Here is a 15399-nt window from a genome sequence, read left to right on the forward strand (position 1 = left end):
GCACGCACACACGCACGAGGGGAGCTTGTGTCAAATAGCCAAACTGTACTCAAAACCACCACGGCAATTTGGGAATGTCACCCAAGGGCTTTATACACACAGTGACAAAAAGTCCTGTGAAAATTATCTATAACCTATAGTTAATGCCTCAGAATTGACCTTGCTGTTAGAAATAAAAATGATGTTGCTTTTTTGTCTTGTAATATTCACATTCTGTGTGACATTCTGTCTCATGACGAAAAACAGTTCCAAATGATATACAGTATACACTACTCCAGGCTGCTTAATACAATAAGCTTTAATGCTTAAGACTTCATGTGCCCATTTCTCAGTGCCCTCTTCCTTTTAGTACCCACTGCCGAGTCTTCTCGAGGTCCCACTCTGCTTTAGTGCCCAGTATTCCTGTGCCCACTCTTGGCAGGTGCCCAGTGTTCTCCTCACCCCACTTAGTATTGGTGCCCACTTCACCGTGAGGTGGACATTAGTTAAATGGTTAGAGAGGCTGTCTGGTAAGCAGACGGTGACCAGTTAGCCTCCCGACCTCGGTCTGTGTGTCGAAGTGTCCCTGAGCAAGACAGCGACCCCCCTCTCCCTCCCCTTAGCTCTCATCATGGCCATCTGAGCAGCCATCAGCTGGGTGAAGCTGAAACTGAATTCCATCCAGGATTAAAAAGATCTCCCTTTCCTTTCACATGTATTTCACTCCTGGACCTACTTCTTCATGTAAATCACAACAAGGTTTATTTATGTCAGGAAAAAGCTATTATTTAAGATAGATTTATAAATAATTTAGCACATTGGTCATTCAAATAGGGGGTCCGTGGCCTCTAGGGGGTCCTCAGAGATACTATAGGGGGCTGAGAAAAATATTTGTGTGATGGGAACTTTTTTTTTCTTTTTTACATTAACCACTTGAACCATAGCATCCCTATTCATTCCAATGAAACTGGTTCTGAGCTACCCAAAGACACACAAGCTTGTGAAGCTAATAGGCTACTTGATTTATTGACAGAAATAAACATAACTATAAGCCAGGGCCAGGGGTGATTCTATATACATCCATTATTTTGTTTTGATTGTATTGTTCCACTTTTGCTTTGGCAATGTAAACATGTTTTCTCTTGCCATTAAAACCCCATTGAATTGTATTGTTGAATTGATTCTTCTGGGATCAGATTCATCAGACCATTAGAAAGTGACATGCATGCATTCAATGCCTTGCAAGTGTGTTCAACCCTTGTGTTAAATCAGTGCATAACAATTAATAAATTAATACTTTTGTAATATTTAATTTACAATAGGCTACAAGGTAACAGCTAAGGTGGGCACCAAAACATTCTGGGCACTAGGTAAAACTGAGCACCTGAAGAGTGGTTACTAAGGAAATCTGGGCACCAGGAAGATTGGGCACTGGAGAAACTGGACACTAGTAAGAGTGGGCACTAGGGAAATGTGGGCACCAGGAAGACTGGGCACTAGGGAAATGTAAGTACCAGGAAGAGTGAGCACCTGAAGTCTTTTGTGTCCACAGATAGTGTTTTGCATGTGATAATGACGGTATATATATATATATATATATATATATATATATATATATATATATATATATATATATATATATATATATATATATATATATATATTATTTATTTTAATTAACTTTGGCAGTTGCTGGAATGCTTTTATTTACGACCTGGTGTTCACCGTTGTCTCAGCACACGCCAGCACAACAAACACTGCAGTGTTTCACATGCACTGGTGTGTGAGACTGCATTCTGGTGTGACTGTCTGTCACACACTCAGTAGTCCACTGTAGTATCATAACACAGCATGCTGCTTTGTTGTTGTTGGGAAGGTTGTTGTTCTAGGTTGGCCATTAGCACGTTTGATCACAGCATTTGTATATGCAAATACATTGAACAAATGAGCATGAATGGAACAACCACAAACGACTGAAACATTGTCTTTACATAATGTGTGAAGCCAATGCAAAGACGTCATGTCACACAACACTGTTTCCTCATGAGAGCTGCTCTTATTATTTCAGCTCCCAAACTGCAGGAACACCTCCGTGCACACGCACGACCATTCATGCGCATCCACACGCACACACACACACACACACACACACACACACACACACACACACACACACACACACACACACACACATTTCACTAGTGGCCACTCTTCTTACCACCAAAGTGCCCACTCTTCCTAGTGCCCAGTTTACCCAGTGCCCGATCTCCCTAGTCGTGCGTGGTGCCCACCTTTCCTGTATTCGGCTATACGCAGCGCGCGCACACACACACACACACACACACACGCGTCGGTGACGGGCCATGGGCTAATAAACATGCTTTTCATTTAAAAAAAACTAAAAGAAAAAAAAACATATACTTTTCATGGTTTTCAAGACTAAACCGTAGAATCCTCTGTTTACAAATGAAACTCTCAAAGTTAAATTATCACTTAAAGAAAAACAAACTCACTTTAAACACTAAAACTCATCATGTTTTCCTACAGACAGTGGGTCAGGGTGTGTCCCATAGAGTTATATATCCTACAGTAAATGTTTTAAAGTGTCTTCTCCTACCTGATGTCAGGATGAGCCCAGCTGCTGTCAACAGACAGATGAACCATGAAGCTCTGAGGAGACGATCCTTCATGATGATGATCTATAACTAATCATCAATACAGAAAACAACCCTCAAATATTCACATGCGAATAGACGCGATAATGGAGGAGAGGGATTCGGGATTATTTGCTCTCTCTTTGTCTGCTTAGACCTGCCTCTTCCTTTGGGCTGAAACTTGAAACTGAAAGTAAACTAAACACTAATTATGTTGTTTAGAAGAACAGTGAAATATGGTTAATTTCAGAGGATTTCGGTGACAGCTGTAGTGTAGTTTGTTAGAACTCACTAAAACTAAACATAATGGATGACATATTTTGACATGCAGTACAAAACTGACTCCAGAACAGTTCCACTTCCACACAAATCACACCGATGAGCTGGATATGCAGTAGTGTGTAGACACTGGGTTTAGGCACCAGGGGGCGCAGTTCTTCAACATTTAGAGCAGAATAGTCCTTTATGGTATCGTTTTTGCTCGATCATCATCATCGGTTATCAAGACTCAAGAGCTTATAGTACAACTTACTTCCAGTATTTCAACATCACTAACTATCCATTAATCACCATCTAATCATCTAAATACACCAAACTAATATATGATCTAAAACAACCAAGGTTTCTGCTTTGGTGCACAAAAAGAGACACCTCTGGTCCACAAGAACACAGGGTATATAAGAGATATTTTTTATATTATTAGCCTATATATTTTTTGCTCTATATTCTGATTCTCTTTGTGTCATCATCAATTTCAATTTCACTAATTTATCCTGTATCCTAGCTATGTGTATGAGTCTTCTCTGCAAATGTTTTAAAATGTGTATCTAGACCTGAAAATGTATTTTCTGTTTACTATCTGAATAGAGCTTTTACCTTTTAACAAAGAAACTTTATAATAATAATAAAACAGAATGAAAAAAAATGTAATGGTGGGCATGGCCCAAACAGTGACATCACAAAGTTCACTGTCAAATCCTCAGGTTTTTCTCCTTGGAGTTATTCAAAGGGTCCATTTGGTTACATTTGTACATTCTTGGGAGTTTAATATGGAAGTCCATTGGTGAAAAAACAAACAAAATACCACAAAGAAATAATGATAAACAATGATACAATTAAATAAATAAATACTTTTTATTTCATTGTGTTTATTTCATTGTCAAATTGTATTTATTTCATTGTGGTAGGCTATTTATTATTACATTTTTGGACCAATGGAATTCCAAAGTTTGACTAACTAAGCACTTTAATGTGCTGTTAGTTGACAGATGTAAGTTACTCTGGATAAAGACCATAGATGCGTAATGTAATTGTCTACTGTCTATTTATTGAGTCAGAAGAACACCATGAAACAATGCATTTAAAATACAAAGCACTTTATTTAGGAAGAAGGAATAATAAACATTACAACCATAACGGTTTCACTCACATTTCCCAAAGTACTGCGTTTGCTCAGAAAGAAGAGAGTAGCCTCTACCACCCACATCAAACAGTTAACAGGCAGGTCTGCCTGCCTGTTAAGAAGGCTGCTGCGAAGTATAGACGAATCCACAGAACGGCAAGCATAACTGCGGTGTCAAGCGGCTGCAGCTCCACACCGCGACACCACAGTTACAGGCAGCGTTTCTGTAGATTCGTCTATACAGGTGACTAACGTATTGATGCAGAGTGCAACTTCATCAGAGTCATCGCTTGTTTGCCTGTCAAAATGTTAAATGTATTATACATGTAATCTTAATAACTGTGATACATTATTTGGTCGTCATACGAAATGCAACAAGCGTGCACCATACCCATACACAATGTGCAAAGTGTGATTGTTAAGGGTTATCACCAGTAAATCAAGTGTTGTGTTTTTGCTGCCAAAACAAACCACACTGTCTATTCAGTTCCAGTAAACGCTATCCATCCTGTAAAGCCATAATAAAAGTAAAATAGGGAGGGGGAAAAAAAGCAAATGGACATATCGTTGCAGAAACCTCTTATCTCCCTATTTTGACTTTTTGTGTTCTTTCGTACTTAATAATATCTGGAATACTTGATCATACTACAGCGTCACACAAAAGTATCAAAAGTAGCAGATCTGTTGAGCTTGTAGATCTGCTATTTTTTAATTTGAATCCTGAAAAGTAACAGTTTTGGACATATGAGGTTTCCACCCGACAGAGATATGTTGTTAAATAGAATAAAATAAAGTAATACAATTGCATGTACACAGCTGTAGATTGTGACCCAGAGTCTCCAGGATTCAGTTGCACACAGGAGAGTTGAATCTCTGAGCTTGGTGAGGAGCTTGGAGGACTCTGTAGTCAGTGAACAGCATTCTTCATGTTCCTCAGCTCCAAATTGATGGCGTATTAAAACACTAACTGTGTCCTTAACCTATTCAATCTGGGAACGAATAATGTGTCAATTTAGATTTCTTTTGGCTATTCAAAAATAGCAGATCTGTAGATCATAGCTCTAAGAGCTTGTAGATCAGCTATTTTTTTTAATCGTGAAAATGTGTGCAAATCTTTGAATGTATATTTTTCTACGCCAACATTTGTAAAATGTTTTGTTCCAGGGACCCCCAGAAGCAAAGATCTGAGTTACAAATGTTCGCATAAAACAATATATTCAAAGATTTGCAAAAAAAATCCTGATTTTAAAAAAAAATAGCAGATCTACAAGCTCATAGCGCGTACTCGTGCCACGCTATGAACTTGTATATCTGCTATTTGAATAGCCAAAGAAATATAAAATGACAGATGTGTTCCCGGATTGAATGGGTTAAAGCAACATTATGAACCACGCTAAGCAATAATAGTTGGTGGTTTGTATTAATGTGATGATTGGTACGATAGTTAGCACTTCTGCACAATGACATTTTGAGTTTGTCTCATATTTACTGCTAATTGTTTAACTTCACAAAGCAGAACACTAAGCTGCAGTTCCATCAGTGCAGGAACATCACTTCTCACAGATCCAGTTCTCATCTTGTGAACATAACTTATTAGCCCATTTTCCATCACTGTGCTGGTATACTGCACAGTTCCAGTTAAGATAGTTACCAGGCCGTCCACTGGCCCAGTGCCTGCAGAGTAAACAACATCATGTATTTTAAGTCAACTCAGTCACTCACATACAGTGACTCTGATAGAATTACAATAGACACATGTCTAAAATGTCTCACTCTGTCGTCAGCAGTGCGCCATCCTCCCATGACCAGTGTCCCTCAGCCTTGTTGAGACCAATCCATGACTCTTTATCCCCGTGGTTCAGTCCTCTGATGAATTCCTGATGATTTGACAATGAAAGAACCATCATTTAAAAAGGTGCATTTTCACTTTAATTAAAAATAAATAAAACATAAGGTTAGGTTAAATACCTCTATATTCCCATAGCAATCATTGCTCTAGGTGTTTCTTCAATAACACGGGTCTCCCTGTCTCTCCATCTCTTTAGTAAACAGAAAACACTGTATATTTCCAGGTCGGGATATCAATTTCATCCAATCAGGAGAGAGAACACATAGAGGATAAACAAGTGAATTTGGAAGTTATGAAACAAAAATAACAGACAGAATTGGAACTGGACCACTATAAAACAGAAACTGATTGGAAATCTTATTTTCTGTTTACTAAAGAGCTGGAGAGACCCCTGTTACTGAGCAAACACTCTAGTCTATAATAGCAATGATTACTCGGAATATAGAGCTTTGATTTTTGGTTTTGTGGATCAGGATGATGGATACCTGGGCACACACACGTGTGAGATTTAACTGCTGAAAGGTTTAACACACCGACAGACAGACAGACAGACAGACAGACACACACTAACCTGTTCTTCTGTATTATTAATAACCACCAGATCTGCTCGTTTGTTCAGACATCGTACTCTGCTTTCCTCCCAAGTTGTCTTTTCAGTAGATCTGTAATAACAGCTGCATCCAAACGTCTGCCATCCACTGGGACACGACTTGACTGAACATCAAACAGGAGTTTAATGTGGATTTCACTGCACATGTAATCAATTCAACCAGCTACAGTAATATTAGTCAGGGGTGTAGTGAATGGTAAAACCATGTCTTTATTGTATCAACTGTGTTTTCACACCTCTTTTAGAAGATGTATGTTTAACTATAGTCTTCCATAGAGTCTAAATGCCTGCACATGTGATCTGAATGACGACTGTCGTTTCACACATTCACGGCAGAGAGCTTAACACTGACCCTTGTGTCTCAACATGACAGTGCAGGAGTAAAAAACGAGCTGTCCTTTACCTTGCACTGCCTGCTCTGACACTGTTAACAAAGACAGAGACACTCTGGACAGTGTTGAGTGGACATTTAGGACCCATAAAGACCAACTGTCAAGAGTCACCATAAAGCGCACGGTAATTCAGTTAACTGTCACAGACATTATTTTATTTATTTTTACTATAGGCCTATACTCTGTATAATGTTTTTCTACTTATTTCTACTTATTTTCTTTTAATAATACATCCCTGAAAATAATTACAATTTAAATAATAATACATTGATTCATATTTCTTTAAAAAAAAACTACCGGATGTAACCTCTCACCTGATGGCTTGCTCTTAGACCGGTTTAATTCACTTTCTAACAGTTTTATCTTCAGGTTCAGGTCATCATATCTCGTCTGCCACTGGTGTGTCTGCAGGGTGAGGTTGTCATTGGGCTGTAACTGATCATTGGCTGAATTATCTGCAAAGGACCAAAAGGTGAAGATGAAAACACAAATGTTGCTAATCTTCATGATGAGGTCAAGCATCTGTGTGGAAAAACAGCCTTGAGAAGAACAAACCTCAATGTACAGTACCTGATCAGGTGTGTTTTTATGTGAATACTGTACTGTGGTCTCAACATGTATAATAAAGTACTAGTGAACACACACACTATCAAAAGTGAAGCTAGGGTTCTTGTGTGAGACACAAGTGTCATTTTATTGACACATTAAGTGCTTGAATTTGACCTTTGACCATTTGATACTCACAGTCCATGACCTTGTCTACGGTTCTGGTTACAAATATAGCAAACAGCAACGTAAGAATCACTGCACACGCTCTGACGATGTCTCTCTGAATGGTGAGTTCTCTCTGGAGGTTGAGGTCTCTCTGGATGGTGAGTTCTCTCTGGAGGATGAGTTCTCTCTGGACAACTGGAGGATAATAGTACAATAGAGCTCAACTTTAATATGATCACCTTCAATGTTGCATTTGAAAGAACAGAGTGAATAGTAATTCAGCCTGGGTGAATACATTATTCGGTTTTTGGTGCAAAATTTGGATTTGGTGCAATGGACCTCTTCATCTTCAATTTCTGCGAAAAAAATCACATGTTCAACAATAAACCTTACAAATTGCAATTGTGACTTTCACAAAAATGTCACATCATGGAGGGACCCGATAGCCGAGGGGGCTATAATGCCTGACTGCTAGTCCCCGGTTTGATTCCCAGCTGGCCAACAGTTGCTACGTCGGGGCAAAAAAAAGCTTGCAGCAAGCTGTTATAATATGACTGTCATTTCTTGTTTTAGTAAACAACATAAGGAATATTAGCATAATTTTGAGTGGACTGAAGGCAGACCTGTAAACTCATGAGAGCTGAGAAAGTTCTGAAATCAACCCCTTTTGGGGGGTCCGTCACATGGTTTGATAATCTACCCTGGCAAATGTATATCAGACTAAGCCTATCAGAGTAAAATATCATTTAGTTAAACAACAATTCCATCGCTAAACACCACCAGCTGCTCTGAAGTGAAAATGTACCAACCTCAAATATGAAAATGCTTTTTTGTTGCTTACTGTTGAAATATATTTGTAAATGTGTAGTCATGGATAAGATGTTGTATTATGTACTGATAAAAGCACCACAATTAGACAGACATCTATTCTAACCACAATCCTAACATTATGAAATCATGTTGGTCATGGCAAGATTGCATGATGTCTACATACATTATGACGTGCTTTTGGTCTTTAAAGCTACAGCCAAACGGACATCACACAGAGAGCTCAGTGGAAATATGCCAGTGGGAATATGCCACAGGAAGTAGTAAGGTCAGTGAATACGGTATGTCACAGCAGCAGGAAGTGTCTTCATATGCCAGGCTGCCTTGATAGCTACTGTCACTGGTTGCCCCTAGTTACGGACACTAGCGCTGCACGCCTAGGCCTGTCACAGGCTTAGGTACAGTGACAGCTCTGTGCACGCCCAGGCATTTTAAAATGTCTCTCTGATACTCCACTATACTCGACCACACCCACAACTGAAGCTGAAATGCATGCAAAAATACAGGCATGAGTGGGAAGAAAACAACTTTTTTTGTCATTTGTCACAACATAACTTACACTTACATGACAAAGGGCTGCAATGGAAAAAATAAGCCATTGGCTTTTTTTGCGTTTTACCCTTTTGATAATGATGTGGCAATATATGTAATTGTTTATTATCAATAAAGAGGTTCAAAGTCAAAGTAAATCTTTGCCCCTGATGACGTGATGTGATCTGACTGTAATGTTAAATCAAATAAATAAGCATTTATTTAGTTAGTTGAGTCATTCTTCAATACTAACGGATTAACAGTTAAAAAAAGGAAAAGGAAAAAGTGCTTTGAGAACAAAGAAGCACAGTTTTATTTAATAGCATATTTGTCTAAGATTCAAAGATGTTTTTAGATGTCTGTGTCCAGTCAACTAAAGAACAGTGGAATAGCACAATTCCTTATACCTCAGACTTCCCCAAACTATTATATGTTGTTTAATTACTTTTATACATGTGTCTATATTATACAGTAACCAATCTAGGTAGCTGTTGTAGGTGATAATAATTTGATCATGCTAATATTCCATCAATTCCAGTTTTTGGCTGAAGGTTAAGATAGTTACTACAATGTACAATTCAAAAACGGCAATAAATAGCCCCATCAATTTATCCAGTATAATCCTGATTTTGAGCCCTTGCATAGAACTGTTAAAGGGATAGTTCACCCCAAAATGACTTTTTTTCTATTACCCCATGGAGACTTGAATTCATGACCGGCAGCGGTTCCGGTAGGAGACACAAAGAGTCTCCTTTCTGTCTCTTACCGGAACCCACTGCTCGTCATCAAATTACTGGCTTAGGAATGCGACAAAAACAAACAAATATCCATGAATTCAAGTCTCAAGGGTGACTAACCAATAGAAGAAAAAAAAATTTGGGTGAACTATCCCTTTAAGTCTGTTCAGCTCAAAAACTATTTCTGCTAAATGAATTAATACATAAATGATGGACACACATTCACACACCGACAGCAGAGGAGACCATGCAAGGCACCAAGCTGCTCATCTGGAGCAGCTGTAGATATGACTGCTGTAAAGGACCCATCATGTTTTGCACTAAAATATTATATATCCTGGGTGAACAGACAATGTTTTAAGTTGTTATCCTTTTATTTTGTGTTTTGAGCCAAATTATTTTGAAAATAGTTTTGGATGACGTTACTACCTGCGCAACACACAGAGAGACAGTATGACTCAACAGCAGAGTGGAGACACATGTGCTGCTCTTTGCTGCAAAAAGATCGCATGTTGTTTATCTTTTGAGACGATCAATTATAGTTTTAGCACCCCCCGAAGAGGCATAAGGTTAGTAGCCATGGACTGTGCTTGCTACATACAAAACAACACAGGATATAAAGGACAGAGGACTATTGCTAAAAATGCATTGTTGAATTGTTTACATCCTTTTCAGCATAATGGGTTTTATTGAAGGACTTTGAATGAAAGAAATGTATTTCTGCAACAAAGGTGTATGGTGCTATGGATGATAACTAGTTAAACCAGAGTTTAGTGTGCTACTCTTTCTGTAAAGTGTTTTGAAAATGAAAGGTTTGAATTGTGCATTGTAAAGGAAGGTATTTGATGTTACAGTATTTCATGCTCTTTGGTTAAAAAAAATAAAAATTCTTGTCAGTTTATGCACTTAAAAAAGGTTAAAAAGGGCATTTCATTATGTTATATTGAGTTAAAAACAGCTGCTATGAAAGGAAAACGAGTTCATTAGATGTGATGATGTTGAAGTCATATTGTGCCTTAATTCATTGTAAAGTAATTACAGTAATGCTGACTGATGGTCAAAGCCATGTTAAAAAGTACTTTCAGTACAGTTTTGAATGTGCCTTTATGTACATTTGGAGCTTATGGTAATGTTATGGTATGAAAGAAAAAGCCAACTGTTGTTCTTTCAGAAGATATGGGAAACTAACAGAGTATTTTTGTTTGTGTTTTTGTACTGTCTTGTCAGTTCTTACGTTGGTCTTTGGATTTTAATAAATTCACAATCATCAGTTCAAGTCTTGACCATCTTTCGGTGGGGGCCGCTACAACTGTAGTGATCCCGACATTGTCTCTGACTATAGTTCTGTGCCGTGCAGTTTCACAAACTCTTAACCCATTCAATCTGGGAACGCAGCTGTGTCATTTTAGATTTATTTGGCTATTCAAAAAATAGCAGATATACAAGCTCATAGTGAGGCACTCGAAGCTTGTAGATCTATGTATTTTTTTTTATCGTGAAAATTTGTGCAAATCTTTTGAATATATACATTTATTAAAGTGAACATTTGAAACTGTCAAATGTCTCAACAAATGTCTTCAATTTTCTGAAAAAAATATGGTTGCTATTAGGCCTGTCACAATTATTACATAATCGTCTAATCGCAATTCTTTCAGATAATCACTGTAATGTTTGCATAATCGTCAAAATAGTTTCCATGATGAAAAATACATTTTCAAATATAAAAAAGCGGAAATAGCAGATCTACAAGCTCTTCACATTGTAAGCTTGTAGATCAACTATTTCCGCTATTTTAAAATATTTTAAGTATAAAATTATTAAATATGTTACTAATTTCTTTTTATATATTCAAGTTATGTGTCACATCTGCCCTGTCCAATGTTTAATTACGAAGCCTAAAAGCCAAACAGAAATGTCATTTTTATTCATATGCTCCAGTTTTCAACGACAGAAACACAATTAAATTGTTAATCGCAATTATTTGTATGACAGTTAATCGTCAACTTAAATGTTGTAATCGTGACAGCCCTAGTTGCTATATTAGTGCTGCTTTTTCATGTCAAAAAATGTTTTTGACCGCCGATCCCCATCAAAATATGTTGTTCCAGGGACCTCCCAGAAGATTTTTCAAAAATAGCAGACCTACAAGCACTCGGTGCCGCGCTATGAGCTTGTAGATCTGCCAAAGTATAAAAATAATGGTTATAGCTAAAATCTAAAATGACACGGATGCGTTCCAGGATTGAATAGGTTAAATAGAACTCCAACAAACATGACAACAAGGTTCTGAGTGAAAGCCATCAAACCTCAGAATAGTCAAGTACAGCAGTTCTTCTCACAGCAGCACAGAGGAGAAGAGATGCATGTGTAAAGCACTCTCTCTTCAACAAACTGACAGCTTTCAACAATTCAGCACTAATTTAACGAGTGACTGTGTGAAGCTTACAGTTCATCCATCACTTGTGGAGTAAGACATGTGTACTAATAAGAGTCAACCAGTGTCCGAGCACCTGTGAATGAATCCTATGTGAATTGCATTGTTTATGCCTACATAATTTCTCTCATTTACATAAATATCTCTCTTGCCAAAGCATATTTGCTGTCCACCCTGCTCTTGTTCAATACAAAGGCTAGGTTAGGTTGCTTTGTTTTACCCTCCTCCTGAAAGTCTGGTTTTAGCAAGAAAGAAAGAAAATGTTCAACTCAAAAGTCTTCAGAGTATGATGGGTGCTGACCCAAAAGGAACCAAAATACCACATGAAGTGGTCACATATCTGAGACATATGTTGGTGTGAACTAGTGTGAACCAGCTACAGTAGGTTAAACGGTCAAAATTCTTAGGGTTTATATATTAATATTATCATATTATTTAACTAATATATAAAGTTACTTACACTTGTGCTTGACTGTGTCCACAGGGACTGGGGTCCCTTATTTCCCTCATTGAAGGTGAAAACCCAACAATCAAAAACATGTGTCAGCTGCTGCTATAAATAAAAAATAAATGAACAGAGAAGATAAGCTAGCTTATTTCTTGTTTGAAAATTGGGAAAATTATAATTTACATGCCAGAGTGGCTGGTTAGTCTCTAGAGAGAGTCTCTACATGATGACATTGGCGGGTAGTTGGTGCTAATTGTGTTCCCCGACTGCGGCTACCTATCAAATATAGGCTCACAAAAGCCCCCAAAACAACTGATAAATTCAAATAAATGTCATATCATGAAATGAAAGGGTATTGTCATTCATTCAACATGGTGGCATGTCTCCTGTAGCCAGAACTACTACTTTAACCCATCTAGACCTGAGGCCGATTTTAAAGACGCCTTCTAAATCCTAACCTTAAAGTTTTCAGAAACTTTCTACATTTTGTATTTAAAACATTTTTAATTCTTGTTGCTATAAACATATAGCAACATCTAAAATGACAGATGCTTTCCCGGTTTTAAATATTATGTGTCAAGCTGCTGTAGTATTGATGAGAGAAGAGAGAGAAACAATGTAAGAGTGTTACTGTGTACCTTGATCCTGTGAGCCAGAGCCGTGGTCTCTCAGACTGTCTGCTCCTTCATTCTCCACGTTCTCCTCCTCTCCTCTCTCCTCCTGCCTCTCCCTCCTGACTCCTCCACCAGACCTCACACGTGTTGATGTGCCTGGCTTGTCAGAAGTATCTGTAGACATCTTAATGAACGACACAAACAAAGTGACTCAAGTTAATTAACCATGTGAACCCTAGTGTCCCTGTTCTGGGCCTGACATAATAAGCAAACATTTGGTGAAAATAGCAGATCTAAAAGCTCACATCATAATTCAATGTAAAACATTGTGAGATTGTAGATTGGTTATTTAAGTATAGGATTTAAGTGGTTAGTAAAGTATAATAATGTGCATATTAATATTATTATTCAGTGATCAAAAATGTAATTCACTGTTTTCCTAAATAATATTTAAACGTATTATTTTTAAATGTGAATTTACTCACTTTGTCCGATATCTGTGTTGTCTTACATTGGGCTTCACTGTTGCAGAAAGGTCTCTGACACTGTCAAACCAAAGCAAGTAGTTTTAGACATACTTGCATGCAGGTGCATGCATGCATACAGTCAGACCACACACACACACACGCACACAGTGCAGAACAACCAATAGACCCTTAACCACAGAATGTATGGGTAAACGTGGTGATGACGTGACAAACAGAGTTGTGGTTTTCAGATGTGAAATGCTGGGAGGGGAAACTCAACTGCTGTAGATGAACCCTCAAACATTTGACCAATAAAGTCATTCTCAAAGAGATAAAAAAAAAGTATGAGTTAAATTTAGTTGTGTTCATGATAGTGGCGACACTGTGGTATAATAACTAGCAATGTAGATGTTAATTGATGTTACAAATAACAGTGAACATCATGGGTCAATAAAACCTTTTGTCTCAATGCAGGCAACAGAGTGAGTTAAAACACATCTCCCTTCTTCCTGTCATCCTGCAGCAGAAACACTGTATTGTAGTGAGCATACAGCACTTCAGTTATCATTCCATACAGTGTGGTAAATGTACTGTATGTCATTGTGTACCATTGATCTGCAAAGAGAGTAGATCTCCTAGTCCAAGCTTTATTTAATAAATTACAAAGGATCTGCTGTTTTACTGGATCATATAATGTAGGCCCTTCAACTTTAACAGTACACGTTAAAGACTGAACCCAAGCTCATGAGAATATATTGAACATCAGTTAACTTGAAAGTATGTATTGTGTAATCTTTCCATTCAAACTTGTTAATAGACAAGAATAATGTTTTGTGAAGTAATAGTTTAACTGACAAGTTCATTATTTCATAAAAAGAACAATAGGTTCTTAAGGAATCACAGAACCCACCACTGTATTTACTGTCAAGCTAGACACCCTAACTGCAAGCACTGCTTTTTCCTTCTTTCTTTCTTTAGTCATAAATATATAAAACACAATTCAATATACTATAATGATATCGATATGAGTTAATTACAGGACGGACCTGAATGGAATTCTTATCATGCTTCAAATTTTATCTTATTTTATTTCAAAGGGAAAAACAAATAAACTAGGTGTTACAAAGTGATATAGGCTCATTCCCAATATGACACTGACATGGGGTGATTAGACATAGGCCTACCTGTAAAACTTGTAACTCTAAATATGGTAGGAGGCAGATAGCACCAAGATATCCTGATGCCAGGGCCCTGCATCGACTTTTAGGAGGGCAGGTGGCAGGTGCCTAATGTTCAGCCACACCGCCCTGATCCACCAACCGCTGACCCCCCCCCCCCCCCCCCCCCCACACACACACACACACACACACACACGATTGCTAATAAATAAATGTATTAAAAAATTAAGAAATAACTTACACATTTAATTAAATAACATAACTTAAGAAATAAGAAAATAGCTGATTCATTATTGGAGTACAGTAGCAAATTAAAAAAATCCAGAGATGCTAAACATATAAACTAATAGACTCAGTCAAGTCTATATTTTTGTTATATTAAACTTAGAAATATGGATTATAATGACAAATAGATAAACTAGTAAACTAGATGGAACCTAGTAACTATAGCAAGTTTTTGGGCGTGATGCACTTGCATGCGCTAGTGGTTTTAGCCTTGTCCTCAGAGCAGGCTTCACACCTCTCACACCCACCCACACAAGATTGAAATACTGAGAATCTG

The 15399-nt window shown here is 37.7% G+C and overlaps 3 protein-coding genes across 4 annotated transcripts in view; 1 reads left to right on the plus strand and 2 right to left on the minus strand.

Moving 5' to 3' along the window:
- LOC308080264 (sodium/potassium-transporting ATPase subunit alpha-1-like) overlaps positions 1–15399 on the plus strand; it is a 377427-nt gene that overhangs the window by 333182 nt on the left and 28846 nt on the right. The gene's annotated exons all lie outside the window — the stretch shown is intronic.
- LOC308080260 (NACHT, LRR and PYD domains-containing protein 3-like) overlaps positions 1–15399 on the minus strand; it is a 185136-nt gene that overhangs the window by 24542 nt on the left and 145195 nt on the right. The window lies entirely within an intron of this gene.
- The window catches only part of LOC308080276 (uncharacterized protein), a 116044-nt gene continuing 104704 nt past the window's right edge, over positions 4060–15399 (minus strand). Inside the window, exons 4-10 of the mRNA XM_080422072.1 lie at positions 13678–13737; positions 13217–13376; positions 7631–7795; positions 7201–7341; positions 6456–6598; positions 5809–5912; positions 4060–5709 (exon numbers count right to left, since the gene is read on the minus strand). Coding sequence (XP_080278198.1) covers positions 5586–5709; positions 5809–5912; positions 6456–6598; positions 7201–7341; positions 7631–7795; positions 13217–13376; positions 13678–13737 — 897 coding nt within the window. The 3' untranslated portion in view covers positions 4060–5585. The remainder of the gene's footprint in view (positions 5710–5808; positions 5913–6455; positions 6599–7200; positions 7342–7630; positions 7796–13216; positions 13377–13677; positions 13738–15399) is intronic.

Source organism: Gymnoscopelus braueri (genome assembly GCF_963280865.1).
Source record: "Gymnoscopelus braueri genome assembly, chromosome: 24".
NCBI lineage: Eukaryota > Metazoa > Chordata > Actinopteri > Myctophiformes > Myctophidae > Gymnoscopelus > Gymnoscopelus braueri.